The sequence below is a fragment of the Harmonia axyridis genome, chromosome 3, assembly GCF_914767665.1.
Source record: "Harmonia axyridis chromosome 3, icHarAxyr1.1, whole genome shotgun sequence".
NCBI classification, from domain to species: domain Eukaryota; kingdom Metazoa; phylum Arthropoda; class Insecta; order Coleoptera; family Coccinellidae; genus Harmonia; species Harmonia axyridis.
The window spans coordinates 35,926,771-35,942,757 of NC_059503.1; the positions used below are offsets into that span (position 1 = coordinate 35,926,771).

General features: G+C 33.5%; 2 protein-coding genes and 1 long non-coding RNA gene across 4 annotated transcripts; all 3 read left to right on the plus strand.

The window, feature by feature from the left end:
• Positions 1-847: 847 nt before the first annotated feature.
• LOC123676404 (exosome complex component CSL4-like) lies at positions 848-1,663 on the plus strand. Its single transcript, XM_045612284.1, has 2 exons — positions 848-1,342; positions 1,396-1,663. Exons 1-2 carry the CDS (start codon positions 950-952, stop codon positions 1,615-1,617), a joined length of 615 nt encoding a protein of 204 aa, XP_045468240.1. The 5' UTR covers positions 848-949; the 3' UTR covers positions 1,618-1,663.
• Positions 1,664-3,664: 2,001 nt separating this feature from the next.
• LOC123676405 lies at positions 3,665-4,951 on the plus strand. The gene is made up of 3 exons (XR_006746931.1): positions 3,665-4,083; positions 4,307-4,448; positions 4,773-4,951. It is a non-coding gene; the product is annotated as an uncharacterized LOC123676405 (long non-coding RNA).
• A 5,187-nt stretch (positions 4,952-10,138) lies between these two features.
• On the plus strand, positions 10,139-15,614 carry LOC123674953. Of its 2 annotated transcripts, none has more exons than XM_045610138.1 (5): positions 10,139-10,464; positions 10,537-11,375; positions 11,486-11,658; positions 13,194-13,386; positions 13,444-15,614. In XM_045610138.1, exons 2-5 carry the CDS (start codon positions 10,539-10,541, stop codon positions 13,693-13,695), a joined length of 1,455 nt encoding a protein of 484 aa, XP_045466094.1. In that variant the 5' UTR covers positions 10,139-10,464; positions 10,537-10,538; the 3' UTR covers positions 13,696-15,614. The 2 variants fall into 2 exon arrangements, with proteins under 2 accessions (XP_045466094.1, XP_045466093.1); XM_045610137.1 differs by having other exon boundaries at positions 10,141-10,464; positions 13,194-13,392.
• Positions 15,615-15,987: the final 373 nt, after the last annotated feature.

Genomic DNA, 15,987 nt, shown 5'->3' on the forward strand with positions numbered 1-15,987 from the left:
CAAATTATTATGAAGATCCAGCTAGTAAGCTCTAATGAATGCATTAATTATAAGTTTTGGTATTTATTTACCTAATCTGTAGCGAAGATTAATAAATATTTGATAAACTGTACGACACACTAGAAACAACCTGTATATTGAAAGCAAAGCCTTTGTGAGCTCATATTCATGAAACTTTTTTTTCTCAAAATTATCCAAGTAATTTCTCATTTTCCTTCGTAACTCTTATTTGAGAAAAACCTAATTAGTAACAAGAAAAATTATTTCGAGTAATTTGGTTCAAACTTCATTATCAAACTTCTTTTTCCAACATTACAGATATTAATAAAAGTTGTCGTCAAAAATTTTTTTTTCGATTATCCCTCCCCAAGAAAAAAAAGATCTACGCCCTTGTTTCACAAGAGTCGAGAAATGTCAAATGTAAACGATGTATGCGCCATCTGAAAAGCCCGCGATCCCTCGAAATCAAGTAGGTATAAATCCGAAAAATCTCCCGTTTTGTCTGAAAGTTTTACAGCTATAAGTAGACACACCAGGTATTCTATGCATCTTAGTTTTAGCTTATCCTGAAATGCACGCCGTCAAAGCTTTCACTCCTACCGTACCTTAAGCCGATATTACAGTTTCTTCTTTCTTCCGATAGGTGGCTTGGAGATGAACTTGAATCGCTAATCTGAAGTCTGACAGTCCAAACAGAGTCAGGCAACCTAAGTTACTTTTGATGTGAGAAGAGAACCGAGAAGGTTATTTGTTCGATGTGCGAATGGCTGAGTCCTAGCACATAGTAAAGGATATAAGAAGAAGAAGAACATATATTTAGTATTCTGTGCTGTTTACCACAGAATACTAAATATACCATGTTTACCTGCAGACTAACCTACAAAAATCAGATTTCATCACTAATTTTATTATTGAAAGAATATTTTCCCAAAAATTTTTCAAGAAAAAAATGGCCGAAAAAAAGATTTGCGTTCCAGGACAAAGATTAAGTGTAAAAGACGAAACTTATGTTAGTGGAAATGGTACTTTCGAAAGAGTTGGGTATATTTACTCAAATTTAGCCGGTGTTGTTGATATCATTAAAAAAAATAATATTAAAATTATAGAAGTTGTAAATCCTAACGTGCAAACCATAGTACCAGCGCATGGTGACATTGTGACTGCAGAAGTTACTATCATAACTCAGCAATATGTAAAGTGTCTCATCAAATGTATTGGACACAAAATATTAAAAAGGCATTTCAAGGGTGTCGTTAGGAGAGAGGATATTCGTGCAACCGAAAAAGATAGAATTGAGGTATTCAAGTGTTTTAGGCCTGGTGATATTATATTAGCCAGAGTGGTAAGTGCCTACAGTATGGAATAATAACAATTTTAACTAATGATTTTTTTTAGATGCCAATTACCGAAGCTCATACATATCAACTTTCAACAGCAGAAAATGAATTGGGGGTAGCAATTGCTCATTCCGAACATGGACATCCCATGATACCCATCAGTTGGAATGAGATGCAGTGTACAAAAAGTTACGTAAAGGAAGCACGAAAAGTAGCAAAAATCATTCCTGAGAAAATTCCTAATGATATAGTTGGTCACTTGACAGAATATTTGTACTAAATAAATCTTTGTAAAAATAAAAAGGATTATATTTTATTGAAACAAACATTGTTTATTTTTGTATTCGTCTTGTTAGCTTATAAATATAAAATTATTTGATTTGACAGATTGGTTTTGTGAAGGCTTTTTGGTCTGGGACCGTATTCCCGACAAGTGATCTTTCAAAACCTATACGTACATTCAATGTTCAGAACACTGAAAGTACATATACATTTTGAAAGATCACTTGTCTAGAATAAGGCCTTGATTTTTGAAATCGTGTCCATTATGGGAGAGGAACAAGGGAGAGAACATAGGTTCACTCATTTGGCATGGGATATCTCATGTAGTGTAGAAGTCGGGACTAACTTGTGAATACCTGCTTCGATCCGACCCCAAAGGTAGTAAAGTTGTACTTGAACGACATTGTCTTACAACTTAATCTACATATTATAATTGCTCACCGGTTTTCTTGGATTACATTTACTAAACGCAGATTTGTTCAAAGGAATTGCGCTCTAAAAATATAACATCTATTATATCATCCCCATTTGTAAGACGTATTTACAGTTTGAGTTTATTATTTTTAATCTTAATCAATTCTGAGATACTATAAACTAGCAAATTTATTAATTATATAATGGTAAAATGGCATAATTGCAATGCCATTACACACTCGTAGAAGCGGTAGAGTCTAAACTAGAATTAAAATCATTTGTCGATTCACATCGGAAAGATTGGCCAGCTGATAATGATAATCTCGAATTCAGCGGTTTAAATATCAAAAGAGTCAAAGACTGGTGTCTTCCCGAAAGGAGAAGGAAAACCGAAAATGAAGACGCTAAAGAAAAAGAATCCGATAGCGGTCAAGATGAAGAAAGCTGCAAACAAATTGCCCAAGAATAAATCTTTTTAAAAGGCTGAAATCGGGAAACTCATGGCCGCATTTCAGATCATGATGACCCCCATTATTATTATTATTTGAACTGGGGTCGTTTTGCTTCGGTGAGCCTTCCGGGAACTGCGACCATGCAGATCTTTTGTTCCGATGACCCCCATGATTTATAACTTCTGGAATAAAAATGGAGAACAAAAGAAAGCCTAAATTCCTGGACATAGCTGTCTGGAACGTAGACGGCATCGCTAACAAGAAAGACTGAGATTGAGGATTCCTTGAACAGGTATAAAGTGTACGATAGGACAGTTGTGTGAAACCCACCTTAATTCATGCTGCTCTCTCAAAATTCGCAACTATAGTATATCCAAAGTCACTTGAAGTAGTCCATAAAAACTCTTGGCCATAGTAGATATTACTTTGAAGTGGATACCACGATCTGCTAAGTACCGGGGTTCATTTGAAAGTATTGTTAGGCAGTCAATTCACTGGCCCCAAAGGAATTTCTGGAAACTTGGACAAACCTTGTATAATCGAAATAATCTGGCTTCCACCAAGTGACTTTGGATATACTATACCAGACCTATCGTACGGACCGGGTTGACGAGAGAAAAGGTGAAACATTCATCTTGATAAAGAAGTCCATTGCACTCGAGCGTTTATAGAATCTTGTGTTCACCATCTCCGGTGACATAAGACTAACTGCCGTTAGTCCCATTATATAATGGGGACTTGGGAACATGGGAACATTCCATTATTTCATCGAATCGCAGACCTATCTGAGCTTAGTTCCGACCACAATCTTCGTTTGGTTCATCTAGGGGACGAATTCGATGAGGATCCACCAAAAACAAAGTAATGGACAAATTGGCAGGTTTTTAAGACACAAATATGGGTCCGCTTAGGCTCATATTTGACCTCAAGAAACTGGACTTAGTCGTTAATGACGAATATTAAAAAGTCATTGCACATTTCTTTTTTTCCTATTCAGAAGAACTCGATCCCTGAAGATATCAAGGAGCTTATCAGGAAGAAGCATAGAGCGACGCATAGAGCTTAGAACACACTCAGCTCTGAGAACCGTCGAGTGTTCAATCAGCTTAACGCTAGTTAAGTTAGTATTCTGTGGCTAGAGTCAAGGATCGAGGCTTCAGTAGAGAAACTAATCTCTCTCATAGAGTAAGTATATATAGAGGAGAAACTGAGGTACTAAACTCTGAAACAGTAATTTAGTTCCACCAACACCTTCCAGAGACCGCTCGCATCGCTGATTTTCTGTTTACCTCGAGAATTATTTACTTAACCTCAAAAATTTTCAGTTGATCCGTCGAACCTTATTTTTGGTAAGAGATTTATTATGTCGCAGTCAACTTTGAAATCCAACAAATATTGTGTTCCTAACTGTGGAGATATGTATAGTAAACGTCATCGTTTTCGAATAAAGAGAAGCAGCCAACAATTTTCAAACTTTGGCTCGAAAAAGTTAGTTATCCATTGCTCAACTCTAAAACTCCTCAACAAATTTGTAAGAAGTGAAATTAGATAGCCTTAAAGGAATTTGACAACTGCTATCCCTGAATTATTTCTTCCTGGTGAGTTAAATTTTGTTATATTTTCTTCTGTGTAAAAGTTAAACGATAAGCGATTAAGTATAGTCCTCAAGGAGAAGTGCTAACCGTAGACGAATGTTTCGGCTGTCCATAAATATTATCTTTGTTTAAAAACTTACCCTCAATAGTAGTTTTGCATATGTATATATAAATATATATGATTGGCAAGAAAATTATTATTTACTTTTCTATTTATATTTCACAGGATCTTCAAATCAAGGGGAAGATGGAGAAGTTCATGACACTGAAGGAATACATCTCCAAAGTGATGTTGAGAGGGAAGTATCAACAGAGACTTTGAAGAATTTTAAGCACCCTCAGAAAACTTCAATAATATATAGAAAAAGGTTAACTGAAAATGAACGTTATCTATCAAAATCTCTGATTGATCAGAGTAGAAAACTGAGAATTATCCAAAAAAAGTTTCATCATACAAAGAGCGGCTAAAAAATGTAGAGAAACTTAATTCATCAGCAAATTTCAGTAGACTGATGAATTATGTTTCTCCAACAGCTTTTAATCGGGCACACTTTTGGAAGTAGTTGTGAGTTCCAACATTTTAAACAAATGGTATATTAAAGTTTTCAATTCTGATTGAGTCAATTAAGAACTATTTATTGCAATAAATTTGATGAAAATATAAGTACTTATGAATGTTTTGCTTCCTACAGATATCGAGGACAACAATTAATTGACACTAGAGGCTGTGGGCACTGCAGAGCTGATGATTTTTATGGATAAGCTGTTTGATAGCCTGAATATGCAATTGTGAAGGACACATTAAAAATTTGGCATACTAGAAATATTTAAAAAAATGTAAAATTTTAAATAGATGATTTTTTTATATGAATTTGTGTTTTCTCTGAACTTAAGCCTCTATTCTTGTCAAATATATTGGATGTGAAAGAACTCGTACAGGAATATAATGGTAATATAGCTCATTCAAAAAGAAATGCTTATTACCTTATTTTCGTACGTTGTTTATTTTCACATTCAAAATCTTGAATTGAATTGAAATATTTTCTTTACAAAGCATTTCAAATTTTCGCGCGCTCATTTTATAATTTCACAAACAACCGCAAGAGGTCGCTGAAAGCAGTGTTAATTTTATCATGAGAGTTTCCATTCTATACATACTTGTTCTATGATCTCTCTTTCCAAAGAAGACCACTGTGTTTGGCGGATGGCAAAGCAATGCGCTCAAATAGGAAATCAACTCCACCGATTCACGGTCTACAAGAAATGGTATACAGGGTGTTTCATTGGTAAATGTACATACGTTAAGCTGAGGTAGAGCTGCGCTAGACGAGTCCAAAGAACCTATAGGATTGGTCTAATCTTCCCCATAGCCGAGATACAGGGTGGTTTATGAAATCACCAATATTTTTAATTCCTTATAACTTTTGAACCACCCAGTATATTTGATTGATATTTGGAACGAACAATTAACTCTATTAGGTCCTTCGATTGATCTTTAAACTAATTGAAAAAATCAGGTCCGTATTAGAAAAATATGGGACTTTTCACAAACTGAGATTCCTGTATAGTGGAATATTGGAAATTGATTGAAATATTCGGAAAGAGCAGCAATTTTTCAATAGAGATGAGTAGATTTTAATGTCACGCACGTCATTCAAGTCATCGAAAATTTCTGACAAAAATTTATAGCTAATTCGACTGGCAGCACCAGTTCGAATTAATTCGAGCTGATTATGTCATTTAGCTCTACAAAAATTCGAATTTATTCACACTGGTGCTGCCAGTCGAATACGCTATTAGTTCAATAGCGGAATTTCACTAATTTCTCAGAAAAATCGTACATTGAGATTAAATTGAAAAATTTTCTTGTTCCACTGATTGAATACATCAATTCAGTTGCTTATCCTGATATTCTAAGAATTATTGTTCACTAAATAATAAAATTTTGAGAAATTATGTTCAAATTATGAGTCAAATATCACAAGAGTTTATTGGAGTAGGCTACAGCAATATCTGACATTGTGGTTTGTTCTCGATATTGAAAAATCGAACATAATAATGCCTCATGAATTCTCAAATCAAGAATATGCTGATATGTTGTTCCACGGGCGTAGCCAGGTTTCATTTTCGGGAGGGGTTTAAAAAAAAGAAAGGCTAATGGCAGAAATCAGAATTTTTCTCATAGAAATAAATGAGAATAAAAGGAGAAAAAGATTAATAAATTTCGACATCTTAAACATTTCGGGGGGGTTTGAACCCCCAAAAGACCCCCCCCACCCCTGGCTACGCCCGTGTGTTGTTCATGTATGGTTTTTGTGACGGTAATGATAGAGCGGCTGTACGGAAATTCCAATCGAGATTCCCTATAAGAAGATCAGCACATCACGAAACTTTTTCTTCAGTTTAAGATTATATTCCTTTGAATGGTCAGTTTTCAACATCAAAATTGTTTCCAAGAAAGTAGGCCTCTTAATATCAATGAAGACATTCTTGAAATAATACGTCCATAAAATAGCACTAGGGGGATTGTTCATGCTATGAATGTACGGCGTGTGACATGTATGGCGTAGATTGAAGATAAATAACCTTTATCCTTTTCAACTCCAGAAATACTCCAGGATTTTAAGAAATGAAAAATAATGAATAGAATTTTATTTACTGATGAAGAGCCATTTTCACGAGGAATGGCGTCTTCAATCTGAAGAATTCGCATATCTGGGCTGAAGACAATATGGACATTCCAGGGATGTATTTTCAGCATGATGGGACACCTCAATTTATAATTAACGGCAAAAACTTTTTGGACCAGAACTTTCCAAATAAGTGGATAGGCAAAGATGGACCTCATACATGGCCCGCTAGATCATCAGATTTCAATCCTGTCGATTATTTCGTTTGGGGATATTTGAAATCCTCTGAGATATGAAGTGAGGAAATTCTCTTATAACGTATCGAAGTTGCATGCAATAAGATCCGAAATAATCCAGACATGATAAAAAAGGTTATTCGAAAGAATTTGAAAAGGGCGAGAATGTCTATCAAGCAAAACGCTTGTCCTTTCGAACAACATCTACGATTCTTTTAGAATAATTTTTTTGTTCATTAGTTCATTTATATGTGTTTAGTCATTTATTCATTGTTGCTAACTTGTCACAACACAAGCCATGCGTTTCTGGAAAATTTGTCACAATATCAAGAATTACAAATATTCAATCAGCGAAACAAGAAAATTTTCTAATTTAATCTCAATGTACGAATTTTCTGAGAAGTTAGTGAAATTCCACTATTAAACTCAATTTTTGGCAGAAATTTTCGATGACTTGAATGACGTGCGGGACATTAAAATTTACTGATCCCCATTGAAAAATTTCTGCTCTTTCCGAATATTTCCATCAAATTCAAATATTCCACTATACAGGGTGTTGAATCTCAGCTTCTGAAAAGTCCCATATTTTTCTAATACAGACCTGATTTTTTCAATTAGTTTTAATATCAATCGAAGGACCTATTAGAGTAAATTGTTCGTTCCAAATGTCAATCAAATATACTGGGTGGTTCAAAATTTATAAGGAATTGAAAATTTTGATGATTTCATAAACCAGCCTGTATCTCGGCTATAGTGAAGATTAGACCTATCATATATAAGTTTTTCGGACTCGTCTTGAGCAGCTCTACCTCAGGTTAACGTATGTACATTTACTTATGAAACACCCTGTATCTTTCAGAGAAAAAGACTGAAGTTTTCGCAGATGATCTTGACATCCAATGCAGCCCTAATTACAAAAATGCGGATTTGGACCATATACAGGACGTCAACCACAAATCTAGAAGAGACTTGAAAAAGTAATGCGACGGAAGCTATCTGTTTTGCAACCGTTTAGGACATCCAGAACACTACAATGTCAAGCAAAGTGAAAACGGCATCACTAACATGACATTGCGAAACGTACCTCGGAAAGCCTTAGTATCTATAACTGACGAATATATATTCAATGCTATGCTACGACTAAGGCATTGAAGAAAGCCAACGTGGTTTCAATCCACAATGCTAGCAAAGACGCCAAATTCCCGAAGAACTACTGCCCGATCAATCAATCAACAGTTGAAACAGTTCGGTTTTCAAAGACTCCACCGTGCAACAAGTGCTCCGAGTAGTGGAACAAATCACGGATAGATTTAACTGCAAACAAGTCACAGGTGCCGTGTTTCTGGATGTGGCCAAAGGACTGTTAACTCAACTTGTAGCCTCTTACCTGCATTCTCGCAAGTTTAGAGCCAAAGTTGACGATGTATTGTCTTCAGACAATACATCTCAGTACTCTCAGCAAGAGTTCCGAAAATATTTCTACTGTCACTGTTACATCATATGTAGCTGACATGCCGAAAACGAACAAAACCCCCAAAGCACTTTACACTGACGATACCGTCATTCTTTCCAGTTCATCGTGTCCGAAAATGGCAACAAAGTACCTGCAAGAAGCCATCTCGAGACTTCAATTATGGTTCGCTCGAAGGAGAATTGAAGTGAAACCTAAGAACAGCAAGTCTGCTTTCTTCAGTCGAAAGAGGAAAGATCTTTGGGGATCTTTCCTCTTTCGTCATAATGTTCGATAGAAAGATCTAATGGAAAAACGAGGCCAAGCATCTAGGAGTGATACTTGAGAAGGAGCTTACATGGAAACAATACGTCGCAACAGCTGTGACGAAGGGAAGACAGCATCCTGACAACCACTACTTTGTAAAATGTCTCTTTCCAACAAGCTTCTTCTCTACAAGTCCACCATTCGACCGGTCATGTCTTACGCATGCCCGACTTGGGTATACGCAGCAAAGTCCCATCTGCAGACATTTGAATTCGTGCAGAATACGACCCTGAGTCGGGCCGTAAGTTCACCATGGTTTATCAGCAACATGCGGATAAGACCTGCAAATTACATTCCTGTTCGATCAATTAATAGATCTGAAGACCTTCAACAAAGTGAAAAATTACACAAACCCCCTTATAAGGAAGACTTGCGACTACGACGAAAAAGCACAAAGGAAACACATGAGCTTGTTAAGCCAAATTAATATCGACTGGCACAGAGATTGTGTGCTAGAGCAGAACACAATACTTCACCAGAGGTAAATTACATTGAAAAGAACTAGTAAAAGGCAATGGCCTATAACTGCAAAAGAGAAAGAAGTTCAAAATACCAAGAAAGAAGTCAGTTAAGTCTGTTCAATACCTCCATATACCTACCGTATCTTACTTCGAGCTTTCAACGACCACCTGTATCTTAGAACTTTAATATTAATTAATTATCTATATCTGTCATACCTAGCTCCATACTCCATACGAGAAGATCGAATATTTCAACATCGTTTCCACGTTTTTCGACTTAGTTGGTCTCTGTATATTAACAAGGAGCTTACCCAAGGTTTATAGATTTTATAGATTCAACCCAAGTTACGAGACAACCTGTGTAATCTACAGACCTTGGAGCTTACCCATGTATAAGTTTGGTTACAGATGTCGCAATTTAATCTTATGGTTATTTTTTTTTATCTTTAATCTTTTCGACCTTGCCGTTCACATATGTGTAATTTTCTTCTCTAAAATTAAAAAATAAGGGTCGAAAGGGTCAAGTTAAGGTGGATCAAAGGTTAAATATTTAATTGAAAGTTAGACAGTTGGCTTAAAAGTTAAAAGCATTTCAATAATATTTTCTCCCTTAACAAAATAATAAAATAAGATAATCTCTCATTACTGCGCTGAAGTAATCATAAGTTCCAATGAATTAGATTTAAAGTGACTCCATAAAACTGTCAACAGAGTTGCTGTAAATTAGGTGTTGTAATTATCAACTAATTAGAACCAATGATTATTTTGGGTACACTTAGTAGCTGTAATTTTGTATACTGGGTGTTAATGAATGGATAACGAATCAGAAATGAAAAATTTAATGTGCGAAATGAAGATTGATATATTGGAACAGTGGAGCATATATAATTTTTTTTTAGTATTATTCGCCACAAACAGCTTGTTTATCCCTGAACACAGAATTTATGTCTTCTGTCAATTTTTTGTCATTTTTATTCTGTAGTCGCGGAAGTGAAACAATCTATTAACTGAAAAATTTTGTGTTTTTGTTAGTGAATAATTTTACTATTATGAATTCAATTGTTTTTGTCTAGTATCTGTCTAGATTTTGAATTTAGATATTTCAACATAATTTTTTAGATCTATATTACTTAGGAATGCTAAGAAAAAATATGGCGCCTTCTCACCTGAGTGTTCTTTTGGTTTAGTATATATTCTTTCAAACAATTTTGACTTCATCAATTTTTATTTATTTGACTTGATATAATACTTTTGGATTGTATTATTTTATAAATTGACAGGTAAGATGAAAGTCTGAATCTTTATAGTTTTCTTCTAAAATTCAACCTCAATTAAATTTCATTATATTCTAGAAATGGAAGCAACTCCTTTATCTCATAAATTGTCTGAAGACTCTGGGTGTATTTCTGGTTCCTTCTCAAGATCGGCAATTTATGGTTCAACTCCAAGTAATGAATTTACAACCCCAACATTGCATATTAGTTCTCGTAAAAGAAAATATGATCAATCTTTCATTACTGGAAAACGCCTGCAAGATGTGATTGAGTCAACAGCCTGTACTTCATCTCCTATTTTCTCCAGTACTCTTAACGAATCATTGGTGAATAACCTGGAAAAATTTCACATAAGAACTAATAGTATTCATGATAATTCAAAAGATTCCTTTCATAAAATAGCTATACCTGCAACACCAGAGAAGAGAATTGGTTATTATGAAGAAGCAAAAAAATTTAAAACAGACTACTATTTCAATTTGAAAGTTAATGAATCGCCAGTGAAAGAAGCACATGATATTTTATATGCTAATCTCAAACCAAACAATAAAAAAATTTTCTCTCCTTTCAAAACCAGAGAATGTTTGGATAAATTTTCTTCTCCTGTTAAAAAATGCCTATTTGAAAGTAATGAAAAGACAAGGATACAAAAGTTATTCACGCAAGTTATATCAAATCCAGTTATAATGTCTGTTATGTACAGTTATTTGTCTGATGGTGATATATATAGACTGTCACTTGCTTCTGGTTCTTTAAAAGATTCAGTTTTTATGAATATTGAGGCAAGAAATAGATATGAAATTTTCATGGAAGGCCATAGAGAAAATAAAGAGAATTATCAGCGTACACCTCCAAATTCTCCAGAGAAAAGTGATAGTCCTCCTAGTAGCCCTAGCAGATTTAATGAATATGTGAAGGTAATTCATTCTAACATAACACTCTAATCCTTTGTGATGCATTCCCTCAATTTCTTAGTTATTAAATTCTGAATTAGGTTTGATTTTAATATCTTTTTATTCAATTGTAGATTGGTAAACTTCTGAGTGATGATCAGAGTCTAACTAAGTGCCCAAAATGTCAAAAGCCAAGTATCGTAGAAAATTCTATAGGACAATGCCAGAATGTATCGTTTTGTGGTTATATTTACTGCCAAAAGTGTCTCAGTTTTTCGGAAACAGGCCCAGAAGACTTTTACGATAGGTAAAGTTAAGCATTATTTTACAATTCTAACACTTCTACATCAAATAATAGACACTGAAGCCAGTCTTTTCTAACCAAGCACATATCATCAGCGAACCTTTCTAGTGAGGAAAATTGTCATAACATTACTAATTAGGAAGAAAGACTGGGAAAGATAAGGCACCACCCAAAATTTCAAAAGAAATACCATCAGATGGTTCTCACAAAGCCTGTGCTACAGTATCTGGGTTAGGCACCAAGTGCAAACAATTTAGTCTCCTGTTCAATTATCTTTCAAGCAGAAATACTTGTAATCGAAAGATGTGTGGAAATGAGGAGGGAACTTTAACAAATTTCAAATATGTCATAGCAATCCAATCTGATAATCAAGCTGCTTTTAAAGCACCGAGTTCTTATGTCATCAATTCAATGTTGATATGGAAGGCCAAGAAAAGAGTATGAAAGCGTTCATGCTCCTTTCTAGCTTGGAACCTTTTCGTGGTATAGGAAAATGTACTTATAAGAATTTTGAGAAATACTCTCAGGGAATCTCCAGACTTAGATCATTTTAGAAAGTTCCTTCAGAAAATACTGCAAAATCCAAAAATAATCTGGATCCACTGCCACCTCAGGAAACTCCTAATAAGAATAGAGTTATGAAAAACTAACAAATGCAGATTTTATAGCAAAGAGGAATAAGCACCTAGTCACTTGGTCACAGTGCCTCGACAATGCAAAAAAACGCTTTGTACAAGAAACTTTTAGGAGTGGGTATGTAACATTGAATTCATCCCAGATACTGAAATTCATTAGAACTGTAAAAATATAAGGTGAGCTATAGATGGTGCAGTGTTTAGAACAGTTCTGATGAGGGCACAATAGACCTCCAGGTCAATATAAACCCTTGAAAGTAAAAAAGCAATTCATTAATTTTGCAGAATGAATAGTATATTCTAAAACAAGTTGCAGAATGGGCTCCTATTCCAAAACGAATGTGAAATTCGATAACGAGCGATGAAGGAGCTAGTTTTCGAATGCATTAGTGTTGGAATTGCTTTCTGCAACTCTCAGAGTATTAGACGATATTTTCTCTATTTCATTCGAGTTTTGTGAAATATTGCCGAAATTCAATGAAAAATTCGGAATATACATCCTAGTGACATTTGTATTGTATCTTGGCAGTTGGTGTGACTGTTACAAAAATTGACAGATTACGGAATATGAATTAGAATCGTACGTTTCAAATTTTGAAATAATTTATAATTATGTATTAAATTCGTGAATTATTTCTGTCGAAATCGATTTAACACCAACAGAATTAAGAGAAACTGCAAATAATGTCGCAAATCACTTCACTTAATCCAAATTATATCATATTGACAATTGATGTGTGTTGAATTTTGACAGGATTGGAAGTCTGTGTAGACAACCACAAAGCGAAAAATTTAAATGAAAACAATGCTGCAATGAGTTCATTACAGCACTGTTTTTAGAACTGTAATGTACTCTCTACAATACTGAAATAGAGAAAACAATTTATGATATTTTATTTTTAGTTGCCAATCTTCAGCTTTACTCAAAAGCAGTTCCAGAAGCCGGCTATCAGATATGAGCAATAATGACCGCTCAATGAATCGTTACAACGAAGAATCCTCTAGTCATCTTTATTCTATATTTCACAGTCCAAGAAACAGCAGGATATTTGAAGACTCGTCTGGTTTCATCTCAGAGAGTGAATATTCACCTAAAGTGAGTGTGAGTATAAATTCTTTTAAGTTTTACCATCTCTAATTGTTGGATTTTTAGACATCAAGTGTTAAAAGGAATTTAAGCCAAAAGCTCAAGAACATTCGTCCCAAAACCCAAGTTTTTCATATGTTTAACGATGTAGTTCCTCCATCAGCACCTCCTAAGAAGAGATCTGCTCTTATAACAACCCCTGTTATTCCATTAGAAAACAAAAGTTTGCAAGACTCTGAACCTCCTAGTCCACCAAAAATCAGGATTTTGGCATGTTCGAAACAGAGCAAGAGAAATTTGAAACGTTTAACCAGATAGCCAGTGTCACTAGGTTTTAGTCATTTTGTAACTTTTGTTACTTTACCTCTGTTTTTTATTTATTGTTTTTGTTATGCTTGGTTTATATTTATTAGTTTTTTGTCATTTTTTCAACTTTGGTGAAAGGATTCATATAGTTGATAAACTAGATGTTGGTTTCCTCAAGTTTGTATATGATTTAATATCATGAATAGGAACATTGTAAGTAGTTTTTGGAGTTGTAAATGTCAAAATTTATGACGAAAAGATAAAAACCATCTTAAATTGAACGAAACCTAAAAATTTTCAAGAGTATCTCGACCGAACTCTTATCACTCTAACCAACTATAAGAAACTAATTCTATCATTTCTAACTACTTCCTGTTTCTTCTAATTTAAATAATGATTGGGGAAATTTTGATACACAATTGGATTAAGAATTTTTCAATTTAATAGTTTTTCAGGTGATCTAATTTGAAGGTATTTGAGTAGATTATCATAAAGATTTATTCTGATGAATGTTCAGTTTACTTTAAAAAATGAAACATACAAAGTTTCTTAATAAATTACATGAATTTAAAAAATTAACTAATCGCCTTTCCTCAATCAATAAGAATTTCAAATCAATCTATGTAAAACTATATGTACTAAATTATCTCGCACTATTGATGTTTCCGTTTCATGTTTTTGTTATCGCGCATAGTCTTTTAAAAGACAAATCAGTAATGTACATGTCTTTTTTTCTACTGAAGGTTGAATATATATCACCATTTATTTCAGCTTCTTGTAATTTTTCACAAATTAGAATTTATTTGGACATATGAAATTTTTTTTAAATCTTCAGTAGCTCGGAAAAAACTTAAAAACAATCATTTTAGATGTAAACATATTTGAATTCAGAATAGGAATATGGATATAAATATCTCAATATTTAATTCAAAATTGTTGAGGAGATGATTGGTTGGCTAAAGGAAGGTGAATACCTAATTCGTCCTATCAAAAACATGAATGTTTTAGATGATGAATTTGTATATATAAAAAAAGACTAGATTGACTTAAGTCAGCAGGGATACCTTACTTGAATCGTCATCTCTTCAAATTTCAAACAGGAGAAGCAACAACCATGTGAAAAGATTATTCGTATTCAAACGAAGTGGTCTTAGCCAGGTTTTCACTTTAACATCTACATCAAGTTCATAAGAAAATTAAGAGATCTAATCTGGTATATTCGTTTATGATAAAGTTTTAACTGTATTCCTATTTTACTATGTTAAAACTGAATATTTTATAAAGAAACAACTTCCATCATCTATTTCAGGAACAAGAAAAATATTCTTGAATAAACAAATCGTGAAATGTAAAACAAATGCATCACATCAGGAAAACTGAATATTGTAGATTTATAATTGTTTTTCTTATAAAAAATTTGTGGGAAAATTGGAAATATTTTTATTGAATTAATGTTATACATTTCCAAAGGAATTACTTGTACAACCGTTCCTTGTTAATATATTATTCTTTATGACTCACTATTTGTAAATATATTGTCCCTGTTTCAAGAAGAGTTCTTCTGCTCAGGTGTTGATTTTCTAATGTATTTTTAGTGCTCTTTTACCCTACAAAACATCATTGATGATATGTTTTTAACATTCCCAAATATCTAGTATTAGAAAAAAGCAGTGCTTTTGTAACAATGAAATGAGTTTTTTTGCCATGACTGTTATTATAAATTCAAAATTTACTCCAAAATGTATTTGTATTAAAATTCAATCCTATATGTTATACAAGATAATCAGATCTGATTTTTATCATCTTATAATTAGTTTAATATTTTATTGTTCGTAAGTTATGTATTGAAATTATTCATCATTCCATTTGTTAGTAATATTTGATTAGTATTTAAGGAAAAACTATTTTTGAAATATAACATCTCCATATAAGTTTTGTTTCATTATATTCTGCATGACACATTTTTAAATATGAAAGTAGAGGTAGTTTTTGAACCATTTTCAGAGATAATTCACATTCAATCCATAAAATATTCATATTAAGTTTTGTATAGAATTTATTTATTGAATTGTATATACCCACTCTGCTTTCATACTTTTTATGTTGTCGTCAAAATTTAGTTCAATATAAATCCACTAGAAAAGTTAGGTCAATAGAAATTATTATTGAGACTGATTGGATTCCAAAGGATGTTCAAAAGTAAAAATTTCCTTGTTTCAAATTGCTTCCTGTTAAGAATTTAATTTATGTAAGACCAATTTAGCATAGATGTTTTTTCAAAAAATAAACTATAGAATATTTGAA